The following is a 17,234-nucleotide window of genomic DNA, read 5'->3' on the forward strand; positions in this document are numbered from 1 at the left end:
ATAGTTTTGGCCGGGGTGCGACTTATACTTATATTTATACTTAAATACTTATACTGTATTTTCCGGAATACCCCGGCCAAAACTATGAAAAAAAAGGTGCGACTTATAGTACGGAAAATACGGTATTTGTGTATTTTGTGTAGACTATACATCGTCCTGCTCGAGAATACTCGCACTTTACTCGTGCGCTCGGGTCTACTCGCGGTCAGGGTAGAATTCAGACACACAACACCAGCCGAGAGCGTCTTAAATCGAGTTTTAAGCGCCGCGGTTCCCAAAGGCCGAGCATCACAAACGCTCCGCTCCCATTGTCGAGGTAATGTTCTCCTCGCAGCGGGCGACTCGGCAGGAGGCGGCGGCGCGGAGAATTCGCTCAGGGGATAAAAAAAACGTCTCGTGGAAAACGCGCGGAGGTCAGAGCGGGGTTAAAACCTGCGCGGCGAGGAGATGGGGTCGGAGGGTTACGGTCGACGAGGAGGAGGTTTCAGGAAATGGCGGAGGAAAAAAACGCCGATTCTGGAGGAGGTTTGGAGCGGTTTAAGGGGAAAACGCTAATCGCTCAAAGTCTCCGTCGACGCTGGGGCCCCGGATTTTCAAACTGTGAAGGAGGAAGCAGGTATTCAAATCGATCTAATTCGTTCACAGCTTCAGAACAGCTTTTTTTTTCAGACGGCGAGACAAAGACGATTTGTAGTGACGCATCGGGCTCTGGATTCTGAAAGTAGTGCACAGCGTTCGTTAGGGTCTTAAAGTTGAGGTGCACGATTGTCACACGTTGAAGTCAGGATGTTTGTAAATCTGACCACCCCGAGCGCAGCCAATCAGAGCACTGCTTTCAGCTCTTACTTCCTGGTTCATAAGAAATACAATCTGTTATTACTAGTCGCAGACAGCTTGAAGCGGTCTCATTTTGTCACAAAGTGCTGCTTTTACAATGTACGATATGGGGGAAGACACAACTTACTCAATTACAAAAAAGAAAGATTAAATTAACTCTGAATAACATTAAACCTAAGAAATACGTATGACATGTAGAATCAGAAGTAGATAATAAATAATTAATGATTGAAAATAAAAAATAGCTAAAAAATAACAATAATAAAATAATATTAAAATTACAAAAATAAATAATAAATAAATATGGACTTGGCATTAGCAGAATCAGCGTAAATGACTATATGAAGCAGTAGAATTAGAGGCAGTAGCGCGTGCCACGTCCAAACGTCTCTGGACTGGTCAGACTGGCACCGAGGACAAAATTAACACCCGTCGACACCAGATTAAGTGCAAAATCTGACCAGCTCAAGATGCAAGAAGACGACAGGACAATAGAGAAATCACTGGGGAGAGAGAGAAAGAGAGAAGAGAAGAGAGGAGGAGAGAAGAGAAGACAGAAGGAGAAAGGAGAGAGGAGAAAGGAGGAAAGAGGGGGAGGAGAGAAGAGAGGTAGGAGAGAAGAGAGAGGTAGGAGAGAAGAGTGACGTGGTTCCATTCATTTGGACTTTGATTAGAAGAAGACAGACAGTAACAGACGGCAGTGGAACAAAGGCAAATCAGAAGGTTTCAGGAGAGAGGGGGAGAAAAGACAGAACCATGTGAGTTCCAAATCAATAAGTGGAAGAACCAGACAACGGATCAGAGAAGGAACCAGAGAAGGAACAGAGAATGGACCAGAGAAAGGAACCAGAGGACGAACCAGAGGACAAACCAGAGGACCACCCAGAGGACCACCCAGAGGACCACCCAGAGGACCACCCAGAGGACCACCCAGAGAAGGAACCAGAGGACAAACCAGAGAAGGAACCAGAGAAGGAACCAGAGAAGGAACCAGAGGACAAACCAGAGAAGGAACCAGAGGACAAACCAGAGAAGGAACCAGAGGACAAACCAGAGAAGGAACCAGAGGACAAACCAGAGAAGGAACCAGAGGACAAACCAGAGGACAAACCAGAGAAGGAACCAGAGGACAAACCAGAGAAGGAACCAGAAAAGGAACCAGAAAAGGAACCAGAAAAGGAACCAGAGAACGAAAAATCTGATTATATGGAGATTACGTTTTTTGGCTGTATTTTTTTTTGTTAAATCAGTTTGGGGTTGGGATGGTGCATTAGATGATGAACTGACGTGTGAACAGTTCTATAACCATTTAAGAGTTTTCAGGAGATGGAGAGCGACAGAGAGAAGCAGAGATAGGTTCAAGCTCAGCGGGTCAAGCAGTCACTTCTGAACTTTTTATGGATTCAATATTTATACTTTTTATCGTTATAAGTGTTCACTGCTCAGTCTTTACGCTCAATAGTACATTTACTTCACAAATATCCATGTGCCAAGAAAAGACGGGGCAAAAAAGAATCAAATGATGATCCAAAATTGTTGGTAAAAGCAACATCTGCAGAGGAACGTTAGACAACAATTTGGAATTTTATGGAACAAAAAAACAGATGGCATCGCCGGCAACATCTGTGTCCAACTCGCACTTCCACATTTCAACAGATTTTTGCCTCATTACACGAGAAACGCCAGAACGGCCGCCTCAATTACACGTGACCTTTGTGACCGGCGGTTCTGAAGAACATCGGAGAGTTTATTTGAAGAGACGCTCGTTCTGAATCTGCAGCTCAGTCGTGCTTCTACAAACGGACAGAACTCCATAATTGTTTTATCATTTCCATCATATTAAATCGAACAAAAGAGTCGACATTTATATCATATCCAACATCAATAGTCCCGAATTCAATTCGGGTCATTCTGTGCAGCGTTTGCATGTTCTCCCTGCGTCCGAGTCAGTTTCCCCTCGGTCCTGACCAAATGCAGAATGTTGATTGAAATATTTTAATTAAAAATTGAATATATTTGGTGGTTTTCCGGTAGAATACGCCAGTGTCGCGGTCTAAGATGGGAACAAGAGCCAGTATAAACATTAATTAAGGTTTGGTTTTCATGGAGATGTCAAAAACAATCAACGAGGGACGTCAGGATTATTAGGTCACCGTATTTTCCGGAGTATAAGTCGCACCAGCCAAAAAACGCATAATAGAGAGGAAAAAACACATAAGTCGCACTGGAGTATAAGTCGCATTTTATGGGGCAATTCATTTGATGAAATCCAAGACCAAGAACAGACGTTTCATCTTGAAATGCAGTTTAAAATAATAACAGATGAGAGAACATGGTGAATAGGTGTACGTATGCTAACGCTAACACCTTCAGCTACATGACGTATGCTAACGCTAACACCTTCAGCTACATGACGCATGCTAACGCTAACACCTTCAGCTACATGAGGCACAGACAGAACTGTGGTAAGTGTCTGGTATGTTAACGTAACATATGAACAGTTATTCAGAAAACTATAGCATAAAGAACATGCTAACAAGTTTAGCAAAGCATCAGTTTTACCCCAAATCACTAAATCCATTGAATTCTTCTTCCTCTGTCACTTCTAAACAACTCCACAAACTCCAGAGGAAGAGGAAGTGCTGATTCTTCTCCTGCGTTGCTTAGAGCCTAGAGCGCCCTCTTGTGGTTGCCAAAATAACGAATAATATCACATAAGTCGCTCTCGTAACATATTAAAGGTTGAATGGACGATTTTTTTGGCATAAATTTGAGTCTTATTTCCTCGTGGCATGAACGGCCGATAAGTCCTGCCACGTATCAATCATAAAACGCATCTACCGCTCACCTGCAGCCGCGTGCGGCTCATCCCACATTTCCGCGTGTCTAAGCGCATTGATCTATCATAATATAGTTCCCTCAGTGTACGGGACAAAATGAAGACGGAGAAAGACAGTTTGAGCTGACTCAGAAGAAGACGGAAATCTACGGAAGACGAGAGATGCGATGCGATCCGCCGCGCTAATAAACAAACGCACGTGTGTGTTGTATCAGTCCGCACGGGGGAGTGCGCATGCGTTCTCAAATCGCCGAAAAATCGTCCATTGCGCCTTTAACTGTTTATATGTTACGTTAACATACCAGACACTTACCACAGTTAGTTTAGTCTGTGCGTCATGTAGCTGAAGGTGTTAGCGTTAGCATACGTACACGACGCGACTTACAGTCCGGAAAATACAGTAATTTAAATAATCGCTGACTGTTCGACTAACTAAAATAATCACTGGCTTCAGCCCTAATGACAAGTTTGTGGAGCCAATCCCAAACAAATAAAAGCAAAGTTCAACATTTGTGAACCATAATTTTAGATATTTCTTTCAAATACGGGTGAATCTCCAGGTTTATACCATATCATCAATAACAAACTCGACCCAGACAGAAATAGTGCCATTATTAGATTCACACGCTCCGTCTAGTTATCCAGACAATCAGATGAATAGGAATAATACTCTCCCGAAGCAGGTCGAGAGCGGCGCGAAGTCGTGTGAAGCGCGGCGGTCGATTACGGAGACAGAGGAGTGAAGCCGCGGAGCCAATCTGAGGCAGTGCGCCGCGCCCAACTCGCCACAAATTGCCTCTCCATCTCACCTGTCCCAGCCAATTATCAATTATTGATGAATGGGTCGCCTTACGGAGGAGCTCTGGGCGGGGCGCAGGGGGGGAGGAAGCAGCAGAGCGAGTGAAAGAGAGAAAGAGAGGGGGAGGAGTGCAAAGTCCTTACCTTAACAAACTCCACGGCGAGAGTTGAAGAGAGGACTGGTGGAAGCAGGGGGAGAACGTGCAACTTCTGAGGCTCAAGAGGATGGATATCTTATGAATATTGAATGATGCTGATGTAATGTACGCTTTATGTGCCACTCTGAAGTGTGAGAACGCTGCAAGTGTGAGTAAATACTGACAAGACTGACAGTTAACCCATTCCTCAAAGGGAATTAAAAAAAGTTAAATCTAAAAAAAAAAAATAACAAAAACCATTTGCATCTAAAAAACAAAAACATTTAAATCAATAAACATTTAATCTAAAAAATAAAAAAATATAATATTTAAATAAATACAAAAACAACATTTAAATCTAAAAACATTTAAATCTAAAAACAAAACGTTTAAATCTAAAAAACAAAAACATTTCAATCAAAAAAAGTAATAAATATATATTTAAATTTAAAAAAAAAAACTAAAAAATTGAGATTTAAATTTAACAAGATTTAAAAAGAGAAGACAAGATTTAAATCTAAAAAAATAAAAAAAATCTAAACAAAACATTTAAATAAAAAAATTTAAAAAAATCTAAAAAAAATTAAAAATTAAAAAAATCTGAAAAATAAAAACCTTTAAATGCCCACTCAAGCCACTCCCCACCATCGCTAAATATTAGCTCAGAATTTTGTACATATACTTTATCATTTACAAAGCCTCTTCTGTTCAGTGAAGGGACCGTGGCTCCTCTGTGACCTCGACGAACCGCGACTTTACGGATTATTGCATCAACCGCTCGATAGCCATTCTCAAACTGTTAACGCGCTATTACCACAGCGCCCGTCGATACCGCGCCGTCCTAATGCTCTTAAGCGCGCCGTTTGTGGCCCGGGTTTGATAAACGAGCGAAGACTGTAAGGATTCAGATCTATTCTCGCGCTAGAATCGTGTGGACCAAAATATTGTTTCTGCTCAACTGAGGAAAATCAATCAATCAAATGAAAATGCTATAATTACGATTTTAAAATGATAGAAACTGCAACAAAACAATTTGTCCAAGCGTTTTCTTCGTGGGTCACGTGCTGGAACGCAGAGGAAGCCGAGTGCCACGGCGCGGTGGTGAAAATTGTGACATTTTGTTGGTTTTAGTCGTTTTTTTTAAGTTTTTAAAAGCATTTATCTGAGGTTTTTAAGTGCCACGACACAACCTAATGTCAGACCTGTCTCACACCAAGATGTTCGTTGCCGAGGTGATAAGGGAAGGAGATTTTAACGTCCATATGACACGTTAAAACTACACTTTTCAGTCAAATTAAAGGGAATATGATTATATTTAAGATTTGACCAAACATTTGGCCTGTTTTTCTCCATTTTGGCAATAATGGTGACGTTGATAATGTCACTTCCTGGTTTGACATGTCCAGCAAATATGACAAAGGTAATTCCACAACTGTTACTTAGCAACCAGACTGTAAACAAGGGCCAAAATCCATTTGAACCATGCAACAGTTATGATTTGACCCAATAAGCCTATTCATAAGTGACGTTTTGCCATAACAAGTTGCAGATTGGTCGATTGGCTACGAGACATTTTTGAACATACGTGTATCACTCTGTGGGTGGGGATAGGGGATAGGTGAAAACGGGATCTTTCTGAGCACTTGAGCCTCAGGTGCAGGACAATACAGGATTATTGTCAATATAAAACATGCAGAAGAGATCAAAATATAGTAAAATAAGTAAAGTAAACTTATGATGAGGGTACACAGCTGCAATGAGGTTAAAAGCTCATTAAAGTTGATTTTGCAGAATATGTCCCCTTTAAGGTCACATTGTGTAGTAACAGAATAATATAACGTAACTCGGGTCAGCATTAGGTAAAGAGTCATTCACATTCCTACATTAAGGGACAGAATGGAGAATGAATGGCCCCTGTGTGGTCCCCGTCGTCCCGGGCACGGCAGAAATGCATTGTTTTGGGTATGATGAGCTCAGGTTTGTGCGTCTGGTTTTAAAACGGCTCCAGAATCTGTATTTGTGATTTCGGCGCCGCGACCTCAGAAGAGCCACTTCTCAGAGCGACCAATCTGCATTAATCCAATCCCATTCATGTTTAGAGAGTCAAAAAAGTTATTTTTTTGTGTAAATTCTGCATAAACTTTGACTGGAATGAGAAATGTCCCTGGTGTGATGTCACTTCCTGTCATTTTTCTACAGATTTTTCAAAATTTTCTCAAAATAAATACCTGCTCGATTGGTGTAAAACTATCATTTATATGTACAACAGGTACAAATACACCAAACAAAGTCACAATTAGAAAATCTTAAAAACCTGTCATAGGCACTTTAATTTGACCACAGCTCTAGAAATGTATGTTTTGGACGCATTTATTTAATAGACTTATAACGACAAAAATCCCAAGACATATAGGGTGAAACTTGTTTATTTTTGTAGTACTTTCAACTCAACTCTGACCTCCACAAAGACAATCACAGGCATGATTTAACACGCTTTCTAATCTGATTGAGTTATCGGAAGACGGAGCTGTTCCTTTTTGTCATCGTGACCTTCTCCGGTTGAATATAACCTTGAGCTCTTCCTGTGAACACAAACGGCCCAAAAGTGAAGTCACTGCCGCTGTGCGGAACGAGAAAGTTCTGGTTTGAATAAGCTACAATTAAGCTGGACTATTGTGTACGGCGGCTCAAAACCACATGTTAAAAATAGCCGCTTTGAGTCGCAGCGAATTCAAATGGCAGGAATGGGCGGAGGCAACATCGAGCCCGAGAGCACTGACCAATCGTGCGGCAGCGTCGGTCAGAATGGGCGGGATTAGACACAGAAAAAGAAAAAAAACGAACAAAGGAAAAGTTAAAACAACAGAAAAGCTGTGAAAAGTTCCTCCATAATTAAAATCATGCACCTTTTCCTTTTAAGTTGTCATAATCTTAAAAGTTTTAACACGTTTGGAGGATATTTATTTAATTTTCCCGTGATTTTGTATAGATTTCAAACGAGGAAACAAATCAAATTCAAAATCCTGGACCCAGAGAAGACTCTTTAGTACGTGTTTTTCCTCATGGGGAGAAACCAGCCCCCAAAAAACCCCTGAAAACCCACAGGGAGAACATGCAAAAGCTGGTGCACAGTATTCAAAATGACACAATAACGTTAATTGAACTTTGATAATACTGAATAGACCATTATTTCAATACAATTATAAGCTAGGCATGTCAAGATTATTCGGTTTAATCGATTATCGCGATTATTTAGGTCACAATTTCATCGTTAGGATCGATTTTAGAAGTAGGATCGATTTTAGAAGCAAAATCAAGTCTTTTTAGTTCAATCGATTGTCCAAAAAGCCGCTCACAAACTTGTGGAACAGTCACACGTCAGACAATGAAAGAAAATTAAAGATTTCACTGTCGTTTGGTCAGTCTTAATAACTGTGAATAATCGTCGTATCACCGTTAAATCGTGATGTTTTTTCCTCACAATAATCTTAACATTTGATACCATAACATTCCTACTTTAATGGACTAATCGAAGGAGTATTCGCGTGAATGGCAAAATAATTGTTAGTTGCAGCACGAATGGATGCAATTAATAAATGGCGAAGACGGCAATTTTGACATTTCCTCCACAAACGAACGTGTTCTAAGTTAGTAAACCCCTTTGTCTTTTTTTTAATTCTCCTAACTTGAGCCGGATCCAAAATCTAATCGCAAATTGTTAGTGAAAGCATGTGGTTTGTAGAGGACTTCAGATTTAAATAGAAAGAAATTAGAGTTTTTACTGCAGCACTTGATTTTAGACAGTGAATGGATAACTCTGCAATGCACTTTTGACAAGAGGAAAACAGGCCATAAAAAAAAAAAGGATGAGAGACATAGTAACAGACGTCAGACGAATGGAAAAATAAAAATTACATTTGGAAAAGGACAATCTGACAAACGGGACTTTTTAAAATGTTAATTTACATGTGTAGTTGATGTCTATTTGTATTTTATAATTTGCTCGCTGGTTTTGTTCTGTTTGTTTTTGTCTTTTAAGTTAAAACATTATTAAAATAAATAAATTAAATTAAATAAATAAAATTAAACGCATAACAATTTAATTAATAAATAAAAATAAGTAATAAAATCAGAACGACTTTTTCTTTTAAATGGTAATTATTAAAAGTCTACATTGTGTATTTTAATCATGAGTGATCAATTTGAAGTTAAAAAATAAATTTAAAAAAATCAGGATAAATGTCTGGAGAAACGTTATTTCATTCATTTGTCGCTTCATAAATCCATTTCAGTATTTTTGCCAGTTCTCCCGGACGCGTTTAAAATATAAACTCTGAACGAATCCAATTTTCCCCCAAAAAATTGCACTAAAATGGAATCCTTCTCGCGATTGATTCTCTGGAAAAGGAGAAAACGTTTGATCAGTGACTCGGAGTAGCAGAGAAGACGCGCGATTTTCTCCAAGGATAGTCGTGAATGAAAAGTAGCTCTGAAGCGAAGGTTTCTGTGACCATGGCAAGAAGAGGAAAAAAGAAAAGGAAAAATAGAGTGAATCTGAAAGTGTGCCGAGAGAAAGCGTGGAGCCAGAGGGACCGACAGGATACGGGCCACACCCATGGGCCTCACGCACCATTCAGGAGAAAAAGAACTGCAGCAGGAATAATAGATTACACAGAAAAGAAAAGGGTTTGGAAATGGTGTTTTTGATTCCTATCAAATCATCAAATCCAACACGGCTACTTAAACTTGCACTTTACAATTCACCGCGAGTTTGTAGATGCCACTTCATCCATCAATGGAAATTAATTTGAGGTTATTAAAAAGGCCTTTTTTACCGTCTTAAAACACAGAGTTAATTTTAAACTGTGTCGCAGGGGTTCAAACTTATTATTAATCACCTGTTTTACGTTCGCTTTACTCACAATGAGTTTACAAGCACTTTCGCTGCTTTCAGAGGCAGTCAATGTAATGCTAATGACGACTAGCGTGCTAACGGATGACAATCAAGTTGAATTTGACCTCCGTTTTATCATCTTAAACACAAAGTTAATTTTAAAACATGTCGCAGAGGTTCAAACTTATTAATCACCTTTTTTACTTCCTAATTACTCACCACAATGAGTCTATAAGCACTTTCGCTGCTTTCAAAGACCGGCAATGTAATGCTAATGACGACTAGCGTGCTAACGGTGCGCTTCCTCGTTCGCGGATGATGAAAACATTTGATAATTGGATGCAAACAGCACACAGCGGTCTCTTTTTGAGCTGCTTTAAATGGGAACAGCCACTTAAATATGAATAAATAACTGTTGTGAGCGGATAACAAGGCCCAGAGTCTCTGAATAAGTGCATTTTTAGCTAGCGCTCGCTTATAAACTAGAGGGTTAGCAGTTTTGATGCAGAAACTTTGCAGCCTTGGTGATTTGCTTTGTTATCTTAGCTGGTGCTTTGTGTGAACAGTTTGGTCTATAGGACACACGTTTCTCTTTAATCACATCCGAGTATATTTACATCTGTTGCTTCCGAGAGTCCATAGTTCACTGTAATTTTAGAATGTAGTAGTGCGTGCCAGTGGGTGTGCCAAAGAAAACGCTTAATTTGAGTTCACACGAGGATTTAATCAAGACTAATTTATCATTTTGAAATGTCTTGAAGATATTTCCGCTGCAAAAAAAAGGAAGAAAAACTGCCCCTGTTGCCAAATTTACAGTGTTACAGACTTTAAACGCCACATTTTCTTCTTTTTTTTTTAAATAATTTCAACAATTGTTTATTATGGTCAGATTTTTTTAAATATATTTAGAAAGAATATTGACAATTTATTGGTTGATGGTCCTTTTTTTTGCCAGTCAGCAGATATTTATTTTTTACATTTTAAATTATTCAACAATTGTTTATGTTCAGATTTTTTAAAGATATTTTAAAAGAATATTGACAATTTATTGGTTGGTGGTTTTTTGGTTGTTTCCCCCCCCCCCCCCCGCTATTTAACAAAACGCACGCCACTTTTTTTTCTTCTTCTACATTTTAATGTTTGATAGTCCTTTTTTTCCAGTCAGTAGAAGTAGATATGAAATATTTTGTTTTTTCTTCTGTTATTTTTTTAAAAAACACAGCAACAAAACGTACACATTTTATCACTAAAAGGTCACGTTTTCGTAGGCGGTGGTATACGTTTTTCACCTAAAAGAAGTGTGCTACGACTCGAAAAAGGTCAAAAAACGCTGTCATAAACCATAAAATGACCACAGACAGCTTAGTTTTACCGACAAAATCTGAAAACAAAGCATTTCTAACACACTATGTCATTCTGGGGGAAAAGCCACACCCAAAATCCAAAATCCGGACTCCGTTTCACACGCAGAGCCCACAAAGGCTCGGAGCGACTCGGGAACGTTATCGGCGCGTTCAAAAGCTGCTCTGGATTATTTGCCTGGGATTTCCGGAGAAGATGGCGCTCGTCGGCACCTGCGCCGGCGCCGGCTGTTGTTTTATGGACGCGGCGAGGGAATTAGCGCCAACTGCTTGTCCTCAGGCTGCTGCATTAAGATGAGGAGGGCGAGCGAGACTCTCCACGCAGACGGGGACGGCCCAGGTTTAAAGACGACGCGTTACAGGGCTGCGCAATTAAATCTACATTTTATCTCTTTTTTTGTTAAATCGTTAATGAGAGCTTTTTTAATATTTTTTTTGCTTTTTAGTGAGATCGCCAAACCATAACTTAAACAATTACACAGAAAAGACAAAAAAGGCAACAACAAAATAAAATTAAAAAAGGGGACAAAAATCGAATTTAAAAATCAAATAAAAGAATTTTGAATTTGATTTGAAGATATTGCATGTAAGTTAGAGAGCAGTGGGCGGAAATGGGGGCTAGGTACTCATTCGTCAAACGGAGGATAAAACAGGATTACTCAAACATGGATGAATCACTCAATAAACAACTTGAAGTATTATAACAGATTATAAACATTACAATGGTTAAAGACTAATAAAAAAGTAAATGTTTCATCATTATGTCAAAGTGTGAATGTGGTTTGGATCAGAGCTCACACTTGAAGAAATGTTACTCTTTTCATGTCAAACGGCAATGATTAAACTCTACATTCTTCATATTCAAGAAATTCATTGTGAAAGACATATTTTTGACAAAAGCGCAATTCAAGTCGAACAAATTTGATAAAAACCTTTTCTCACATTGATCAGGTTTAATTTCAAACGCATCATCATCGGCTCGTTCCCGGCACAAACCTTAGAATCCTAACAAGTATTCATTCGCATAACATGGATATTTATGTATGACAAAAGCGCTGAACGTGTGTCGGAGTCGTGCAGAAACGCAGAGGAGCCGCAGACGGAGGGCGGCCATATTGACTGAGCGGATCGAAAGCCCCGTCTGTCCTGGGCCTGAGCGGAGAGAGCGCCGTCTAGACTTCTGCTGCGCTCGATAATTCAGCTTCAGGAACGCCGCGTTACAGCCGACTATCCGCCATACTGGAGGCGAGGAAACAGAGAACCAGGCCAGGAACCAGAGAACCAGGCCAGGAACAAGAGAACCAGGCCAGGAACCGAGGAACCAGAGAACCAGGCCAGGAACCAGAGAACCAGGCCAGGAACCAGAGAACCAGGCCAGGAACCAGAGAACCAGGCCAGGAACCAGAGAACCAGGCCAGGAACCAGAGAACCAGGCCAGAAATCAGAGAACCAGGCCAGAAATCAGAGAACCAGGCCAGTAACCAGGCCAGGAACCAGAGAACCAGGCCAGAAACCAGAGAACCAGGCCAGGAACCAGAGAACCAGGCCAGAAATCAGAGAACCAGGCCAGAAACCAGAGAACCAGGCCAGGAACCAGAGAACCAGGCCAGAAATCAGAGAACCAGGCCAGGAACCAGAGAACCAGGCCAGGAACCAGAGAGCCAGGCCAGGAACAAAAGAACCAGGCCAGGAACCAGAGAACAATACATTTTCACCAAAACTGCGACTTATACTCCAGCGAGACTTATACTCCAGCGAGACTTATACTCCAGCGAGACTTATACTCCAGCGAGACTTATACTCCAGCGAGACTTATACTCCAGCGAGACTTATACTCCAGCGAGACTTCCCCCCTGTCTGTAAATACCCCCCCCCCTCTTTTTGTATATGTCAAAGCGTCTTTGGGTCATTGAAAAGCGCCATATAAATAAGGTATTATTATCAAAATACGGTATGTAACGTTTTTTTCTATCATTCATGCCTTAAGCAGCCTAAATTTAGTAAATAAAAGACAATTGAAGACCAAGAGAATTCTGCAGGGTAAATCTCAACTTATTAACCAATATGTCCATTACACCCAGTTATGATTTTAATTATGAGACTAGAACTGGAGCTGCCCTTCATAGTTAATGAAGTTGTGAGTGAAATGAGACTAAATATCTCTTCATGGTTTAAAATGAGGTTTAAGTGTGAAAAACACAACCAAAAATAGCCGCGGGACTCATTGTGAAAATTGACAAATTCAATAAAAACAAATGGACAAAATGGGACTGAACATCCTATGCCTTAAACCCTCTTTTCTTTGATGACACCACCCTAATTTTATCATTTACTTCCAGAGTTCTGACTGGTCCCGCTCAGTTGTTTTGTTTTTGTCTCTTTTTTTCTGTCTTTGTAAATGTTTGTTCTTGTTTGTTCTTGTTTTAAGCATTAAAAGAGAAAGGGGGGAAAACAGCAGGTTTTTAAAAAAAAATTTAAACACAGATTATTTGTGTCAATACTGGTCCCATCACTATGAAATAAAAAGAGTTTAAACGTCAGAATACATCACTGTGGAGACGAGTCTGTTCAGAAACACCTAACGTGTCCAGATATCGATGACAATTCAACTTATTACATTTCCTCGAATAGTCGTCGAGTCACGATTAACCCGTTTAAAATTTGCAGCATCACAAAAACATAAGATTAATTTACAAGACCGGTGCCGTCATTAGCACCGTTATATTGTTCATTCACAAAAGTCTCGATACTCGTTATAGAGTTCAAAACCACAATCATTTACCGTATTTTCCGGACTATAAGTCGCACTCTGTTTCATAGTTTGGCCTGGGTGTGACTTATACTTATATACTTATACTCCAGTGCGACTTATATGTTTTTTTCTTCTCTATTTTGCAGTTTTTGGCTGGTGCGACTTATACTCCAGAAAATACGGTAATCATTTAATCATCCCATTTTAGCCATGTTTCTTGATCATTACTTGCTCGATCAGACTCTAGTTTTCATTCTAGCTTTACAATCGATTAGCACCTGATTTCCCGACACTCCCGACCACCTTAATTCACACATTTCACCCGTCGGCGGCGGCGTCTGTGCGAGTCGAACGGAGTCACTCACTTGCGTGTTTATCGGCCAGCGCGATGAGCGTGCTGGAGATGTCCCTTCGTCGATAAAAACACACCACTTTGGCCTCCACGTTTCCATTTGCCGTCTGAAAAAGAAATAAAAAATAAACACACGGGGAAGAAGAAGAAAAAAAAAGAAAAGAGGGGAGACAAACGGCGTTGCCACGGAAACAGGGAGCCGCACGCCGGGAACCAAAACGCACCAAAACACACAAGTTTAGCGCGGGCATTAATGAGGGACTACAAAGGGAACGAGGCAAGGTTTAACTTTGCACCAGACGGAAACGAGACGGGTTTGGTTTGTTATTATGGGGCGTTCTTCAGACAAACAGGAACACACACACATGAACAGTAACCAGAAGAAAAGTGGGGATTTGATTCTTCCAATACAAGATTCAGGTTAATAAAAGGAGACAAACGCCAAGACGATGACAGAATTTAATATTTTTTAAATCGGCAAAACGTTATCGTCAATGATCTGCTCTGGGCCGTGTCATGGAGACGTCCAATGCTCCGTTTGCTCTGGGTTTGAGTCACGCGACTTGTTCGTTGTCACATGCTGAAGGCGTCACATGTCGTTTATTCCCGCTGTTTGATAGTCGAAAAAACAGCACATACAATTTTACTGAAAATGGTCGATACTTCAAGAATACAAGTTCTGGGCTTTGATCCACAACAAATCCACCATTCCATCTGCTCTTCCTCATCCACGAGCCCTCTGCGCCGGACACGCCCTCTGCGCCGGACACGCCCTCAAAGCTTTCAAGAGCATGGACTTTGTGTCTGATCCTAAAATATAACTCCGGGAATGTTGGAAATGAGGCTCCTTAAAACTGAAAGTGAAAGTGTGAGTCTGAAAGTGGGTTAACGTTTATTAGCATAGCCACGCAATAATATGTGAACTAAGTTCACTGGACCCTCCTGACCACAGTCACACATTTCTGGACAAACAGGGTCTTTGGGATGTGACAGAAGAGAAAAAATCCTTTGTTTTAAGACTTTTTGTTGGCTCTGCCCACAGTTGACGCAGCTTTTGTCCTCAAGATGGCAGTAGCAACGAGTGTGTCACGTCACTTCGGACCCAGGAAGAAAAGAGAACCTTCAGTTGTTCCACAATGTTCAGAATCATCACATGACAACACTTTGAACAAACCAATGCCGGAGGTGGAATTGTTCAGTTTATGAATGAGCACGGTGAGAGGTGGGCGTGGCCGAACTCTGAAAAATTTAGTGCAGATTCCACGGATGACGAAACCGGCGCCGCTCTGCTGCTGGGATCTGGGACATGCGTTCGGCAGTACTGCGGCGTAGGCGGCCCAGGGGGGCGGAGGCGGGCCAGGGGGGCGGAGGCGGGCCAGGCGGGCCTAGGCGGGCGAAGTTGCTCAAATGTGAAGCAGAAGAGACAGGACTTTTGGTTAAACTGCATATTTCAGCACAGACTTGGGAAGTACAAGGACACAAGGAGACAAAAGAGACACGCTGTGGCCCTGACTGTACTTTCTCCTCAATAACAGAGCGCAAACTCCTCTTTCTATTAAAATGCACTTACCTTATTATTTACCAAAGTTGTAATCAGAATCTATAGATTTTTGGAAAAAGCCCTACGCATGACACTTCTCTGATGTGAGGGTCAGATACCCGTTTAGATGTTGTCCTCCCTTTACCTTGAACGCTCCACACAACCATAAACATATCCATCCTCCAATTAATTTCATTACAATGTTTTTTTTTTGCATAAAAGAGCTTAATGTCATACTCTGGCACAATCAAGGCAAACTCATCTCTATGGAGACGAGCAGGAGGCAAACGCATGGCACTTATATTATACGATATATGAATAGAGTATATCTTGCTTCGGTTTATGAACCATATTTATTTGGGTTTTTTGTCGTTACCATGTGAAAGGTAAAGCTGTTGTGTAGGGCGGTCTCACCTTGTTGAGCTCCTCTATCCTCCTGATCAGCAGCGGGTTACTGGACGAGTTTTCAAAATAAACATAATCTGTGAAGGAAAGAGAGGGAGAGAAAGAGAAGGAGACCAACAGAGGAGGTGAGGAAGGGAGAGGGGGGGGAAAGAGAGAAGAATTCGGTCAGTTTCCCCAAAAATGGTACAAAAACACAGGACATTCCCCCTCGAGTGTGATGGCCCCCGAGCCCGGACCCCGAGCCCGGACCCCCTCCACGCTCGGAGCAGTTTTAAATGAGGTGTAAGTGTAGAAAGCACAACAAGAAGTAACAGCTGGACTCATTGTGAAAATGGACAAATTCAAAAACAAAGGGACACTTTTACTGAACATAGTACACTTTTCTTTGATGACACCAGCCTATTTTATTATTTACTTCCCGAGTTCTGACTGGGCCCGCCCAGCTGGGTTTTTTTTTGTTTCGTCTCAATTTTTTCCATCTTTGAATGTTTGTTTATTTTAGGTTTTTTCTTGTTTTATGCTTTGAAAAAAAAGAGAAAAAAGGAGGGGGGAAAAAAAAAGATGTTTTTTTTAAAACACCTATTATTTGAGTCAATACTGGTCCTATCACTACAAAATAAAAACTGTCACAAACTTAAACGTCAGAATTCGTCTGTGTCTTTGAACTGCAGCTGTTCAGAAATACGCAACGTGTGCAGATATCAATGATCAAAATTCCCGAGCCTGGACCCCAAGCCCCCGCCACATTCGGAGCGCTCAGGACGATTCAGTCACCTGCTTTTTGGGAGGTCCCACTGAGCGGCAATGCAGTTACTACGAGCGAAGCGGAGATGTGGGAAAATACCGGTAATGCCTTCCCCAATATTGAAACTGAAACGTTGCCACGGCTGATGTAATGCAACTCGCGGAAGAAAAGTGACCTAACGTTCGAAAACTGGAAACGGTGGAAACATTTGAACTATTATATACTGTTGGGAGCTCTTGAGTTGGTTTATCTGCGCAACCAATCGCAATTAACCGGCCTCATGTGACAGACACAGTAGTAAAGTAGAGAAATCTATCAAAGATCTAAAACGTATGTTTTGGGGGCGTTTGAAGTGTGTCGTCGCCCCCTGCTGTCCCGGGGCAGAAAACCAGCCTTGCGACAATGACAACTCTCCTGAGAAACCCTGGTCGTTTTTGTTTTTATATTCGCCAAAGTTAAATGTTTTTGTGTGCGATTATACGGTCTTATTATGATAAAGAAAAAACTTTTTCCATTTTCTGACAGTGTAATTTCACGAGGGACCAGAAGAGGGAGCTCTATTGCCAGATGTACT

At 41.0% G+C, this 17,234-nt stretch overlaps 1 protein-coding gene across 1 annotated transcript in view; it reads right to left on the reverse strand.

Moving 5' to 3' along the window:
- mta1 (metastasis associated 1) overlaps nucleotides 1-17,234 on the reverse strand; it is a 64,506-nt gene that overhangs the window by 31,946 nt on the left and 15,326 nt on the right. The window contains exons 2-3 of the mRNA XM_072458325.1: nucleotides 15,925-15,992; nucleotides 13,984-14,077 (exon numbers count right to left, since the gene is read on the reverse strand). Of these exons, the coding sequence (XP_072314426.1) occupies nucleotides 13,984-14,077; nucleotides 15,925-15,992 (162 nt within the window). The remainder of the gene's footprint in view (nucleotides 1-13,983; nucleotides 14,078-15,924; nucleotides 15,993-17,234) is intronic.

The sequence above is a fragment of the Eucyclogobius newberryi genome, unplaced genomic scaffold (assembly GCF_026437365.1).
Source record: "Eucyclogobius newberryi isolate DKJ021-1_F unplaced genomic scaffold, fEucNew1.0.hap1 SCAF_21, whole genome shotgun sequence".
In the NCBI taxonomy this organism is placed as follows: Eukaryota; Metazoa; Chordata; class Actinopteri; order Gobiiformes; family Gobiidae; genus Eucyclogobius; species Eucyclogobius newberryi.